General features: G+C 46.9%; 2 protein-coding genes across 2 annotated transcripts; both read left to right on the top strand.

Annotated features, from left to right (window-relative positions):
- Positions 1 to 2,212: 2,212 nt before the first annotated feature.
- LOC124654411 (malonyl-CoA:anthocyanidin 5-O-glucoside-6''-O-malonyltransferase-like) lies at positions 2,213 to 9,056 on the top strand. The gene is made up of 2 exons (XM_047193418.1): positions 2,213 to 2,881; positions 8,361 to 9,056. Exons 1-2 carry the CDS (start codon positions 2,213 to 2,215, stop codon positions 9,054 to 9,056), a joined length of 1,365 nt encoding a protein of 454 aa, XP_047049374.1.
- Positions 9,057 to 12,140: 3,084 nt separating this feature from the next.
- On the top strand, positions 12,141 to 14,446 carry LOC124683012 (protein NRT1/ PTR FAMILY 8.3-like). The gene is made up of 5 exons (XM_047217598.1): positions 12,141 to 12,194; positions 12,322 to 12,424; positions 12,511 to 12,728; positions 12,804 to 13,330; positions 13,563 to 14,446. Exons 1-5 carry the CDS (start codon positions 12,141 to 12,143, stop codon positions 14,389 to 14,391), a joined length of 1,731 nt encoding a protein of 576 aa, XP_047073554.1. The 3' UTR covers positions 14,392 to 14,446.
- The last annotated feature ends 242 nt before the right edge of the window (positions 14,447 to 14,688 follow it).

Genomic DNA, 14,688 nt, shown 5'->3' with positions numbered 1-14,688 from the left:
ATATGCTTGATGGCGTGTATTTCACACGTTCGTTGGGCAACCCCAAGAGGAAGGTATGATGCGCACGGCAGCAAGTTTTCCCTCGAGAAAGAAACCAAGGTTTATCGAACCGGGAGGAGCCAAGAAGCACGTTGAAGGTTGATGGCGGCGGGATGTAGTGCGGCGCAACACCGGAGATTCCGGCGCCAACGTGGAACCTGCACAACACAACCAAAGTACTTTGCCCCAACGAAACGGTGAGGTTGTCAATCTCACCGGCTTGCTGTAACAAATGATTAAGCTGTATTGTGTGGAAGATGATTGTTTGCGAGAGAAAATAGTAAAAACAAGTATTGCGGCAGATTTGTATTTCAGTATTAAAAGAATGGACCGGGGTCCACGAGTTCACTAGAGGTGTCTCTCCCATAAGATAAAAGCATGTTGGGTGAACAAATTACGGTCGGGCAATTGACAAATAGAGAGGGCATAACAATGCACATACATGACATGATAAGTATAGTGAGATTTAATTGGGCATTACGACAAAGTACATAGACCGCCATCCAACTGCATCTATGCCTAAAAAGTCCACCTTCGGGTTATCGTCCGAACCCCCTCCGGTATTAAGTTGCAAAGCAACGAGACAATTGCATTAAGTATGGTGCGTAATGTAATCAACAACTACATCCTCGGACATAGCGCCAATGTTTTATCCCTAGTGGCATAAGCACAACACAACCTTAGGGGTTTACGTCACTCCCCAGGTGTCAATGCGGGCATGAACCCACTATCGAGCATAAATACTCCCTCTTGGAGTTAAAAGTAAAAACTTGGCCAGAGCCTCTACTAATAACGGAGAGCATGCAAGATCATAAACAACACATATGTAATAACTTGATAATTAACATGACATGGTATTCTCTATCCATCGGATCCCGACAAACACAACATATAGAATTACGGATAGATGATCTTGATCATGTTAGGCAGCTCACAAGATCCAACAATGAAGCACAATGAGGAGAAGACAACCATCTAGCTACTGCTATGGACCCATAGTCCGGGGGTGAACTACTCACTCATCACTCCGGAGGCGACCATGGCGAGTGTAGAGTCCTCCGGGAGATGAATCCCCTCTCCGGCGGGGTGCCGGATGAGATCTCCGGAATCCCCCGAGATGGGATCGGCGGCGGCGGCGTCTCGATGAGGTTTTCCGTATCGTGGTTTTTCGCATCAGGAGTTTCGCGACGGAGGCTTTAAGTAGGCGGAAGGGCAGAGTCGGGGGCCTGACGAGGGGCCCACACCACAGGGCGGCGCGGGCCCCTCCTTGGCCGCGCCGCCATGTGGTCTGGCCACCTCGTGGCCCCACTTCGTATGTTCTTCGGTCTTCTGGAAGCTCCGTGAAAAAATAGGCCCCTGGGTCTTTGTTTCGTCCAATTCCGAGAATATTTCGTTACTAGGATTTCTGAAACCAAAAACAGCAGAAAACAGGAACTGGCGAGGCATCAGGAAGCGGGAGTGCGGGCGAGGCAGTTGGTGCCGTGAGCGAGCAGGGCGCGTGGGGCGAGCGTTGACCGCCGCTTGCCCTCGCTGCCGCCACTGTTGGAGCACGGAGAGCGCTGGCCGTCGGAGAGCTCGTGTGCGCTTGCCGGCGAGCGCTGGCCGTCGGAGAGCTCGTGTGCGCTTGCCGACGAGGAAGAAGTCTATTGGCCTTGATTGCTTTTTGGGAAAAGGAGATAGGGGGTTTTGTGTAAAATTAGCGGAAAAAAGTCATTTGCTTTTGCCACGTAGGATCTGACAGTGGGTTGCTCTATAATATAGTAGATATAGAGGCCAAGCAACCAATCGACCTTGGAGGTCCAGGGCCAAGCTCGCCCTAGGAGCTGAGGCCGGCCAAGACAACTTCGTGCCTGCCTGCCTCCAGCGAGCTGCGACCATATAATAGTACTGCCGTTCGGGGAAATACACGACTGGGCGATACAACAAAGAAATACCGACAATCGGCGATCCCGGAACAGGTGTGAACCATAGACATCACCACATCGCGATCGGGGAGGGGAGCATACGAGAGCTCTTCTGTCGGCTGTCGCCAGCACCATCGTTTTTATCCTCCTTTTCGGTTCCTTCGACAGTGCTCGACGTCGACGACAACTAAAAAACTTGAGCAATCCAAGGCACCTCCTCGTACTGCCCGGCCGTCTACCACCGCCAACTTGGCCCTCGTCTCGTCGCCATGCCATCTGCCAAGGTCGTCGAGGTCGCCCGCGTGACCGTGCCAGCCACCGCCGCGCTGCCACCGGGCGAGCCGTCGGCGCTCCTCAGGCTCTCCGCTCTGGACGCGCCGTGGCTCCTCGTCCCGCTCATCCAGCGCGTGCTCATCTATGACGGCCAGCTCCCTCCCTTCGCGTCGCTCGTCGGCTCCCTCCGCGCGTCCCTCGCCGCCACGCTCGCGCGGTTCCCGCCGCTCGCCGGGAGGATCGTCTTCCTGCCGTCCACCGGCGACGCCGCCATCGACTGCTCCGGCTCCGAGCTCGACCGCGGCGTGCGGTTCCTGGTCGCGGAGATGGACGAAGCGGACGCGGCGAAACTCGCCGGAGACGCGGACCACGACGTGGACACGTTCCAGCAGCTCCTCCCGGAGCTCGCGACGAGCCCGCTCCCCGTGGAGGTGCTGGCCGTGCAGGTCACGCGGCTGCGGGGAGGCGTAGCGATCGGCGTGGCGCTGCACCACGCCGTGGTCGACGGTCGGGCGTTGTGGATGTTCCTGGAGGCGTGGGCGGCGGCTTGCCGCGGGGATGCTGTGGCGGTGGAGCCGACGTTCGACCGCGCGGCCATCGCGCTGCCCGACGGCGAGGAGCTCACGAGGAGCACGCTGCGGAAGTACATGCCCAATCTGCCACAGGTACGCAGCAAGCTACGCTCCCTCGTAGTACATTTTTCGAGTTCGTTCTTGCGCCCACGGTTGGACTGACGATCTGACGCAAATGGTTGCTCGTTCTGTAACTCCAAAAGAAATTTCTGAATCTTTAATACTTCCTACTCCGTATTAGTAAGAAGTACTTTCTAGCGAAAATGCACCTTGATCGATCAAATTAATGCTCTCAACCTTCAATTGGTATATCATTTGAATTTCCATGTTTCCATCCATTTGAAATGACATCATGCAATGGATTCCCAAGGAGCATTTATATATTCAGAATAAGTAGTTTCAGTTCAGCCTATATACTAGTATGACATGAGGCATTGTCAATACACAAATAGTAACACTCCTTCTGATCTATAATAAGTGGCGCCGATTTAGTGTAAAGTTAGCACTTCCTCCAATTCATATTACTTCTCATTAATATAAGTGTATCTAGAACTAAAATGTATTTGATACATTTATATTAAAGTCAGTTAATATGGATCGGAAGAAGTATAAAGTTGTAAATGATCAACTAGATCAACAGGATCAAGTATATATGAGGTAGTAAATAATCAAAGAAGTATATGCATTCTTCTCTGAGAGGGTGTCAGTACGCAAATATTAATATAACATATATTTCCAAATCAACCGGATCAAGTGCTCAGACTGTAAGCATTTCTATATTTCTCGATTGTTGGCATTACACCTTTGTTCTCGAGGCGGGATATATGCATTTTCTATGTCAAGGCTAACGTAACATCCAAGGGGTACCGTGCATGTGTCGATGTAACGTGATGACAACATGCATGCTGTCAAATGTTTCAGTCCGGTCTAAGAGCGAATATGCTGTTACTAGTCAGACGTTTAACAGCTAGTGATTTGTCCTTGATAATATCGATCGACCACTCTCAGAGAGGATGAAGATTTGAGACTGTATGTTCTTAACTTGCCTGAATTATTGTTACATCTAAGTCACTATTTTTATGCAATAATCCACATTAATCAACACTAAAGTAGACACTTTTAGGCCAACTGATGTGTAACTTTAGAAGGCTAATACATATGAAAACTTGAAGAACTAAGAATTAGCAAAAACGTTATCTGGTCCATTTATCATGTCGAGAATTCTGGAAGAACAAGGCAATAAAAAGGGCGTGATGTGCGGAAATTCAATTCGGCTCTCGGGTGCGTATGCTCCCTCTACCAAAAAAACATATTACGAAATGTTAAAAAATTTGGATAAAAAATTCTACATGTACATCTCCATAATGTATGTGCATTCGCTAAGTTTCACGAAAAACCAGTATTTTTTGTAGTCTATGTAAAAATGAGAAACTTTATCTTGTGAAAAGCATTATTTTTAGCACTGAATTTTGTCTTTTTACACACGTCACATGATATGTCGATTTTTTATGAAACGACTTTGTGAGCGCGTAACACGTGAAGATGTACGTACAAATTTTTTGTTTCAATTTTTTTAAAATTTAAAATGTACATAACATGCATTTCAAAATATAGGAAGCATATGCACCCATGTTCCAAAACACCACTCCCCGTGATGTGCGAATCAATTCTTCATACACTCTGAACAAAGGAGATATATTATACTTGACCAACTTTTGTGCGTCATCGGCGGCGACATCTTCCCTGAACAAAGGAGATAATTCGTTTGATAGTGAATAAGGACATGGCCTCAATAATTTATCCTCAATAATTCATTACTTCCATCAAAAATAGGATTATAACTATATCATCACCCAAGGGTGCTCTACATAAGGGGATACACGAAATATATTATACTTTACAAACACTGATATTTAAAATACTGAAATTAATCTTTGATGTTTCTTTTCACCATAGTCTCTACTACGTGGATGTTGTGTTCGTACGCGATGCTTACAACGTTAAATAGGTTTCCCAACATATGTACATGGTCAAGCACGTACTCCCTATGTTCCATATATATTACTTGTCACTAATTTGGATGTTACTAGATACATCTATAATATCTAACTAGGAGCAATCTACTAAACTGATTTCTCTCAACATGCAAGCATGCTCACCTCAGCAATTTGTTTTTCTTATATTAATTTTCTTTTGAGAAGTTCTCATAACGTATTGACCATGTATAAATGGTATTGTTGTATTTTTTCTTGCGAATAATTTTGTTTCATATGTATTTACAATAATTTTGTAGAAAAGTTGTAAGTGATAATAGTAAAATATGTGCATCAAAAACTTGAAAAACTCAACTGTGTATTAAAGTTTAGAGTGAATTGCATAAACCTACCACAATTCTGCTAGGGTAACACTCTTGCTAATTTGTTTCTGCAAAAATCTACCAGTTCTGGGACGTGTCGTTACAAATTGCACGGATACCCATCTAACATCATTTTAGTAGCATTCGTGACTAGTTGGATAAGGGCTGAGTTGGAAGCACATCTCGAGATGGAGCTGAGGTGAACGTGGGGCCTGTTGGATAATTAGGCACAATTTTCATGATTAATCCAGAAAATTAAGCATGACAACAACAACTATTAACATGTAAAACTCGAACATACTAGATGCATTGATCAACATGAACACTAGTAGGGCATACAATACAATAACCATCACTAAACAGATCGGAATATGTCGCATGTACCGATCTGGTGGTCGTGGTGGAGGTGTAGCAGTCGTTGTCGTAGCAGTAACGTTGTTGATCACTATGTTGGTGAAGAGGGGTCGAAGTATACGGTGTTGAAGATGACGGTGGGCAACACCTCCCGACTTGGACGGAAGACGACCCGTGATGACAAGCTTGAACTTTCGCACAAACAGCTTCCCAAAAACCTAATTCGCCCTCTCCCATACATGATTGCAAAGGCGTGCGGGATGCAGTAGGCTACCATGACGGTGCAAAGCTGAGAGAGGTGGAAAACTCTAACTCGTGTATCAGATGTGTTTCTGCCGCAGCCGAGCAAGAGATTATATAGGCTCAGAAAACCCTAGGCAACATGGGCCACGCCTCGAGTTGGTTATAGATAGACCACGATCCGAGAGCGACCCGAACCGACTAACTGGGACACATCCATTTAGGACTCTAGTTTTCCTGAACTGCGGAAAAAAGAAAGTCTCGGCTCCAGGCTCAATCAACTCAACACGAGCGCGGCGCGCGGGTGCATCGTGTCGAGTCGAGACGAACGAACGAGGATAAGGGGAGTGCGCGTGTACCACTCCTCATCTCACTCACTTAGGACATCTCCAACAGAGACGCAATATTTCGGCGCTGCAAAACATGCTTCGCGCGCGCTGCAAACGCTTAGCACGCGCTGCGCCAAATTTTCCTCCACTGGATGCTCTATTTCGCAGCGCCCGCTGGAGTAGTGCCCATAGCGGAAGCGCGATTTTACAGCACCACAAACACATTTTAACAGTACCTAGGCTTAATAGAAGATCTAAAAATATATTGAAAATACATTAAAAATAGATAAAGACTACTTCTAGCTGCTAGTTCTACTCGTCGTCGGAGGTGGTCTCAGTCCAAATGTCGTCCCAGCTATCATCATCCTCACCCCAAGTCGTATTGGGGTTGACTAGCTCCCGCTTGGCGATATCCCAACGGCGGCACCAGTCTGCCCTCCTCTGCACCCTTAGGTCATTGAAGAACGCCGCATCATCGATGATGTCGCTTGGGAACTGAACCCTCCACCGGCGCATCAACTCCTCGTCATGCTCGGCGATGGCGAGCTGGCGCTGCGCCTTGCGGTGGCGGTGATGTTCCTCATCGTCGAGGAGGCGTGGAGGTGGCGAGAGGAACTCGGCCTCCTCGAGCGACTACATGGGCAAAGTTTTTAGCCCACTATTTCAACATGGACCACCTGTCGGCCCTATTCTCTCCCCTCCTCCGCATGCCAGACCCCTTTTCTTCTTTTCCATCCCAACTTCTTCTTCCTCCGCATGTCTCTCCCTGCCATGGTGAACTGGAAGATCAAAGCGCAATCTTCGGGCCTCCACCATCGTTCATCGTGCTTTGGGTGTCTCTGCCCCTCTCCTCCCAGAGCGACCTTGAGTCCCCACCGCCGCCACAAGCTTAGGTCCCGCCACGGGGCGGCCATAGAACGTGCGTAGGAGCACGAGAGCATGTGGATCTAGGAGAGCATGATATTCTGCATCGAATGAGCAGCACGGTCCCCTATAGTCACTGAAGACGGCGTCGGTGAACTTCCAAAAGGCGGCAAACATCGGCGCTCAGTGACATCTTTGTACGTAGCCCACGGTGATGAGGCGAAGGGTCCAGGAGGACTAGGAACTCACCCTCGTGCTTCTAATAGGGTCAACAAAGGTCAGGAAGGACACAGAGATCGACGACGAGCTCGGCCGGAGTGGAGGAAGACGACGCTCCGGTTGTCGGTTTGTGGTGGCTTGGCTTGATTCGTTCAATGGGGAGGATGCGGAAGATGCGTCAGAGTCGATGCAAAGGCCGGACGGGCGCGGGGCGATCTGCCTCGGTGACGCCACCAAGCAGCGGCGATGTTGGTGGCAGTCTCGGGAGCCCTTGAGGAGTGACATGCACGGGAGTAATGGAGGATGCGGTGAAGCGGTGGAATGGTAGAGAAGAGCTAGGGCAACGCCACAGGGTTGACCCTATCCCCTGGATACAATGGTCTCCTGGGAACTGCGGCGGTGGAGAGGAGATAGATGAGAGGAGGAAGAAGAGAGGAAAAGAAGGGAGTTGACAGGTGGGCCCCACATCCGCATCTACTCATATTTCACGTGGGCTGCCAACTCTGCACTTACAAATGGGCTCCACGATCAAATTTGGAATTAGAGTTGTGTCAAATGTCTATAAGTGCGACTTGTAACGCTCCGCTCTACCTTAGACTTGTTGGATTTTTGCAAAAGGTAGCAAAAGAGGTACTAACTTGTTACCCTAGCGCTGATTTGAAGTGTGATAGTTTCAGGTAATTTACTTTAGAGTTTAGGACCGAAGGAGAGAACCAATCTGAGATTGGGTGGTTAAGAGGGTGGTTGTACCTCGAGCCCACCAAAATTTAAACCTTAGGTTTGATATATATGTGTCTCATAAAGGTTGAATATTCATTTAGTGGGAGGCAACGTTGCCGGCTCAATCTTTCGGAGGTACTCATAAGGGTAGAGTGTACGTGTGTACCTACATAGGAGTGGATGTATGTTTACAACGATTTTCTTAGTCATCGGGGCACTCGATCCACTGCTGGTTTAGCAAAATGGTGACTAGAAATTTAACCAAACCAAAGAACAATTTATGATCCCTCTCGCAAAACGTTTAGATTGGTTATGATACAAATATAACAGTAAACATGTTATTTTAAGAATTGTCTCTAAATGCAAATTTGATCTGTATAATGCAGGGCATCCGTTAATCGATTGCCAACTAGCAAAAGTTCCTGTCTAATTTGTATCTCAGCAGATAATACTTTACCCGCTTCCGCTGACACTCCCAGGTGCCATGCAGGTAGCGCCGTTCCCCGCCGGCCCCATCGTCCCCCGTCGTACTTTCACCGTCGCCGAGGAACGCATCGGCCGCCTGAAGCAGCGCATCGCCCAACTCATTCGCCCAGCGCACGAGTCATCCGCGAAGGCCTCGCGGCCGCCGTCCAGCTTCGTGGCCGTGACGGCGCTCGCCTGGGTGTCGTACGTCCAGTCCAAGCAGCACGCCGCCGCCATCTCCGCCGACCAGGACGTGTACCTCTACTTCTTCTTCGACATCCGCGGGCGCCGCGGCATCGTCCCGCCAGTGAGCGAGAGCTACTTCGGGACGTGCGTTACCGGGTGCCTCGTCAAGGCCAAGGCCGGGGACCTCCTCGCCGAGGACGGGATCGCCACCGCCGCTGCGGCGGTGCAGGGTGAGGTCCAGCGGGCGGTGGAGGACCCGCTGGCCAACTGGGACTGGATCGCCCTGGCGGCTTCGACATTGTCTCGGGACACCGCGCTGGTGAGCATCAGCGGTTCCACGCGGTTCCCGGCCTACGAGGTGGCCGACTTCGGATGGGGGCCGCTGGGCAGGACGGAGCTGGTCACCATGAACAGCGCCGGCCAGGTGGTGCTCGTCGCTGCCAAGGGCGGCGGTGGCGGCGTACAGGCGTCCGTCTGCATGCACCCGGATCACATGGAGGCATTCGACAAGCACTTCACGTACTCCTTCGATTAACTAATTTATGTGTACGACAATACTGTACGCAGATGATCAACTCAACCGCTCTGCTCCCCGGCGGCACGAGTTGGAAGTACAATGCTCGGATACGTGTTTCGCTAAATAATACTGTTGGAATTGAGAAACTAATCGTTGAAGCAGATTTCGAGATTGCAACATCGCTTCCTCTCCGTGATTCGCTAATTCGGTCTCTTTTCAGTCTGAAACAAATGGCTGGTGCTAATTTGTGGCTGGGTATAGAAGACTAGCGGTGCAATGAATGGCTAGGACTCTTGATTCAAAGAATTGTTACATTGATTTTTAGAGGATTTGAGTCTTCAAATAAACTCATGTTAGTTCTAGGTCAATCGAGAATTAAATTAGTTCTAGATCGAGTCTGTCACTATTGGATTTCCAAATTTTTACACATGACAATTACACATGGATATGACGTGTTCCATATCTTTCTCTAAATTGTACATGAAATTGGGTGATCGCGAATTAAGTTAGTTGTAGATGGACCAAGAGCTAGTTGTGTCCTTAAACAAAATTCCTATTGGGTGACCTTGTTTGATTTATAGGAACTTTTCCTAAGGAAATTTCCAATTGAGTTTTTCAACTGTTTCCTAAGAGTTTTATAGAAAAATTTCCATTCAAACATTCTTTTTTCCAAATAATAATTTAACTTTTCTTTGATGCAATCGAACAAAGCTTGATGTAAATAAAATCTTGGAGGAGTAAAGTGGATATGAAAATAGCTTCTCCCCTGTTGCCCGTGTTTTTTTTTTATCTTGTCAAATCAAAGAGCCTATGCTGGCGTCTGGGATAAAAGGTCGCGGGTAAGGCATCCGACATAACTTCATCTCATACTACCAGCGATGAGAGTTTTCCTATGCCCTTTTTTCGAGGACAACTAGCGCACATATTTTCAATTCTTTCCGATGCATCGTCGCTACCACAGTTCCATGATGAAGTCGGCGTTTGTCCATTTGTTTTTTTTTTCAAAATGGAGGCATAAACTTTGCATCATGTCATTAATTAAGAAGTTTATGGAACAAGTTACAGTTTTCTATATGTCATGGGAGAAAATACCCATCCCATTTTACACAAACCTACTCTCGCGGCAAAAGTTTACACAAGTGTTTTGCATCCTCGGTCACTCAATTTCTTGCTTCTTCCTTGATCTTCGCGGCAAAGAAAGAAGTGTGCCAAAAAAAAACCTCGCAGTTCTTTCTTTTGAAATCTCCGAAGTGACCAACATAACAAGAGAGGTGATGCTTTTGCGTCGGCGACCGACTCCGAGGACAAGGGAGTGCCAGCAATCATGAACCGAGGTGATGGAGGCCCATGGGTTGGTCACGATCTCCTGAGCTCCGACTCAAGCCTTTATGTTCTCCAAGATCCTAAGCAAGTATCAGCATTGGAGCAAAATATGCACCACGCTCTTAGGAGCTTGCTTACAGAGTTGGCAAAGATCACACTTTGGCCTATCTCTCTTCGCAAGCCTGCCTGCTGTAGTGCTGTCCACGCCTGGTTTTGATAGAAATGGCCTCCGCTCCAATAATAAACTGGATATTGACGCCGACTTGGAGGTATTTTTGCCCGAGCACTTTTCCTTTTCTTTCAGAACACACAACATTTTTATTAAGATCGGAAGTGAATATTTACAAGAGTTTGTTGTTTTCCTACTAGACTATATTGAAAATTCAGTAGATGACTGCCACATGTAGATGACAATTTAACAGGGTGCAGTGAAAAATATCTGTAGACGAATAAGGAGAATTCTTATAAAACGGAGCAGATTTCCCAAATATACACATGTCAGCACAGTTTGTAACAGTGCAAAAATGTTAGGAATAAACAATACCTAACCTAATACACGGGCAAAGAATAATTATTCACCCTACACCGAAATAAGAGCACTAAAATGCCAAACATAACACGGACAAGGGACAACCATAGGTTTTGACGGAAAGAGTACCTCACTAGTCGACCAAAGGCACTTGTGGTGATGCAGAGGTCTCTACACCGAGGCCAGCATAGGTTTTAATATGATAAGTTTTGTTGAGCCTAGGCATGTACGGTAAAGCCACGTACAATGGGGTGTGCTTACGGAAAGGTGCCAGTATCTTCCTTCTGTAAATAAGCATTAGTGTCTAAATAAAACACGGGTGATTTTTCCAAGCATCTCTTTAAGCACCTAGCATTGTACATACCCAAATTATCTCTTACTGGCGTAAATTCATGAGACAATAATGAGGACAAAACAGTTGATTACCTTGATTTGTAAACTCTGAATATTTGAAACTTAAGAACGGTTGTGTGCATCACTTTGATGCAGAAGCTGGAGCAATGCTCCCCATTTCGAAAAAAAATGCAAAATATAAAATAGTTATTCTAGTTCGCCAAAAGAGAAATACTAGTTAATGTTAGAGGTAGCCGGCCTTGGGCTGCAGGCGGAACGTCGCCAACTCCGTCTCTCTATCATCCAGATTTTGTCACATCTCTTTTGTTTTGAGCACCTCTGACCATGTGACGCCATTAACCGTCTCAGTAACTGGTCCTCCGGATGCCAGAAGCGCCAATGACCGTCGTCGCAACAACATTTATCTGTAGCAAAGTTTAAACTTCAAAACAGCTCACTTGTATAAAGTGAAATGTGAGCGAACAGTTTCCCTTCGGATCTTGGCAGATCGAACTGCTAGGCAGGCGTCATTTCTTTGATTAATTTCAGTGGCATCGTCGCTGTGTGCCTTTGGTTTGTACGTAGGCGACTATAGACGGCTATTTTGGACATGGAGGGCGACATGGGCATCTGAGACATCCGTCTTTTGTTGTCGCCCAATATACTCCATCTGCTCTCTCTGTCTCTCATAGTATATGAGGCAGTGTCCTTCTTTCTCTTCTTGTTGCTAAACTTGGTATTGGCGTGCCACTTTTTAATCTTCTGAATAAAAACTTCTAACCCATCATCTCTTGGAACCAAAATATAAAAAAATGAGCACATGGGACCAACTTTTAGGTGCTTGCCCGCAGATTATTTGTGCTGCCCAGCACACTGCCTAAGCCTCCTAGCTACTCCATCTGCTACACACTAGAGCTATGGAAGCAGCAGATGAGGAGAGGCCTCTGCTTCATCTCCTACCCCATCTTCAGGTATCACCTACTCTTTTTCTTCTTTTCTCACACATGTGAAGAACAGAAGTAATTCAGTTCGTCTCAGTTCTCTGCGAAGATTCACAGTTTCAGATCCCAAACTCAATATCTGTGTACTGTACTATAGGATGGAAGTTCTGAATATGCCAGCGATGGATCAGTTGATATCAACAAACAGCCTGCTCTGAAGCGAAATACAGGCAATTGGAGGGCATGCTACATGATTTTAGGTAATATATACCAGACAGCAATTCAGGCAAACTGCTCCTGTTCTTCTCTTCTTTCCTTGCGGGCTAACCACTTGAACACATCCTAGGTGTTGAGTTCTGCGAATGTGTGGCCTTCTTTGCGATTGCGAAGAACTTGGTAACGTACCTCACCACTGTGCTCCACGAAAGCAAAGTCACTGCCGCACGGAATGTTTCTGCCTGGGTCGGTGCCAGCTTCCTCACGCCACTTATTGGAGCCTTCTTGGCAGACACCTATCTGGGAAGATACTGGACGATAGTTGTTTCCCTCCCAGTCTGCACCGTTGTAAGTGTAACACAGCTAGCAAACTTTATTTCAACTGTGTGATACCTGCGTCTCTGAACAATTCCAGTTTGTCAGGGAATGCTCGTTCTAACAGTTTCAGCATCAGTCCCAACATCTTACTACCGTGTTGGTGTTCATCATACCGTGGTCTACCTGGGACTCTATCTTGCTGCATTCGGGAGCGGCGGTATCAAGCCCTGTGCACCAGCTTTTGGGGCCGACCAGTTTGATATTGGGGACCCAATGGAACTAGCGAAGAAGGGTTCCTTCTTCAACTGGTACTACTTCTTGATAAACCTCTGCTCGCTTCTGTCAAGCACCGTGCTTGTCTGGTTGCAGGACAATGTTGGGTGGGGGTTCAGCTTTGCAATCCCAACGGTGCTCATGGTCTTGGGCCTCGCAGTATTTGTTAGCGGCTCGAGGGTGTACAGGTTTAGGAAACTGGGAGAAAGCCCATTTATAAGTCTCTGTCAGGTGATGGTTGCGGCTGCCCGGCAGTGGCATATGGAATTGCCAGATGATAACTCGCTTTTGTATGAGCTGACCAGATCGTCACCAGAAGCTGAATCAAGCCATAAAATTCAGCATACAAATCAATTCAGGTACAGTTAATGACTTAATGCAGAATACATGTCAACTTATGGTCAATTTTGGCATTTGAAAACAATTCACTTTCATTGAGCAATTGCATCTTTGGTATGAAAAACAATAATTTACTTGCGAGTTGTGTCATCTTTGGTAATGAAAACAAGTTTGCTATTGAACCATATGTAGAAAATATATCTATGATTAAAATGATCTTACGTCTTATGGCTATATGATTGCAATCTTCAGATTCCTTGACAAGGCTGCCATTGTCCTGCCCCCATCAGACAAAACATGCACAGTGTTGCCGACGTGTTCATGGAAGCTCTGCACTGTCACCCAAGTTGAGGAGCTGAAGATACTGCTACGGATGTTTCCCATATGGGCATCTTTCGTGATCTTCTATGCAGTATCTGGGCAGTTGACATCAACGTTTATCGAGCAGGGAATGGTCATGGACAAGCGTGTTGGCCCTTTTGCAATCCCACCTGCTTCCCTCTCTATCTTTGGAGTGTTCAGTGTCCTCATCTGGGTGCCCATCTACGAAACTGTGTTAGTGCCACTCGCACGGCGTTATACTGGCAATGAAAAAGGCTTCTCACAAACACAGCGCCTTGGAATTGGCTTTGCAATGTCAATGCTGACCATGGTCTACTCTGCAATGCTCGAGATGAAGAGGTTGGCGATCGCACAAGCCAGCAGCCTGGAAGATAAGAATGTTCCCGTGCCAATGAGCATTCTGTGGCAAGTACCATCATATGTACTGCATGGTGCAAGTGAGGTTTTCGCCGGAATTGGCATGACGGAGTTCTTTTATGATCAGGCCCCATATTCCATGAAGAGCCTCTGTGCAGCACTGGCGCAGCTTGCAATTGCCTCCGGATCTTACTTCAACACGCTCGTGTTTGGTATTGTCGCAGTGGCCACGACACGTGGTGGGGCGCCTGGGTGGATCCCAGACAACCTGAACGAAGGGCATTTGGACTACTTCTTCTGGATGATGGCAGCTCTTAGCATACTGAATCTGGCACAGTTTATGCACTACTCCTTGCGGTATAGAGAGAAGACAACTTCTTGACCCAAAATAGTGAAGACTCGGCATGAGCTTAAATCTTTTACATTATACCACAATAAAAAAAGATTCTGACGCATTTTGTGTGTATGGTGCACAGCATTTGTAACTCTATCACAATCCTAATGATAGATAATGTGATCTAAGAGTTTATCGTCATATATATAATTGTGTCCTCTTTTCCTAATATTTGATGGTATTTGAATTATTACCTTACTACATATCGTCAAACACATGCGATGATATACCAGTTAAGGATTTAGGATGAAATGAAGAGGCAAAAGGATTTCCAGAGCCATTTTA

The sequence above is a fragment of the Lolium rigidum genome, chromosome 1, assembly GCF_022539505.1.
Source record: "Lolium rigidum isolate FL_2022 chromosome 1, APGP_CSIRO_Lrig_0.1, whole genome shotgun sequence".
NCBI classification, from domain to species: domain Eukaryota; kingdom Viridiplantae; phylum Streptophyta; class Magnoliopsida; order Poales; family Poaceae; genus Lolium; species Lolium rigidum.
The sequence above is the reverse complement of the archived record's forward strand: the minus strand, read 5'-3'. Positions and strand labels throughout refer to the sequence as shown.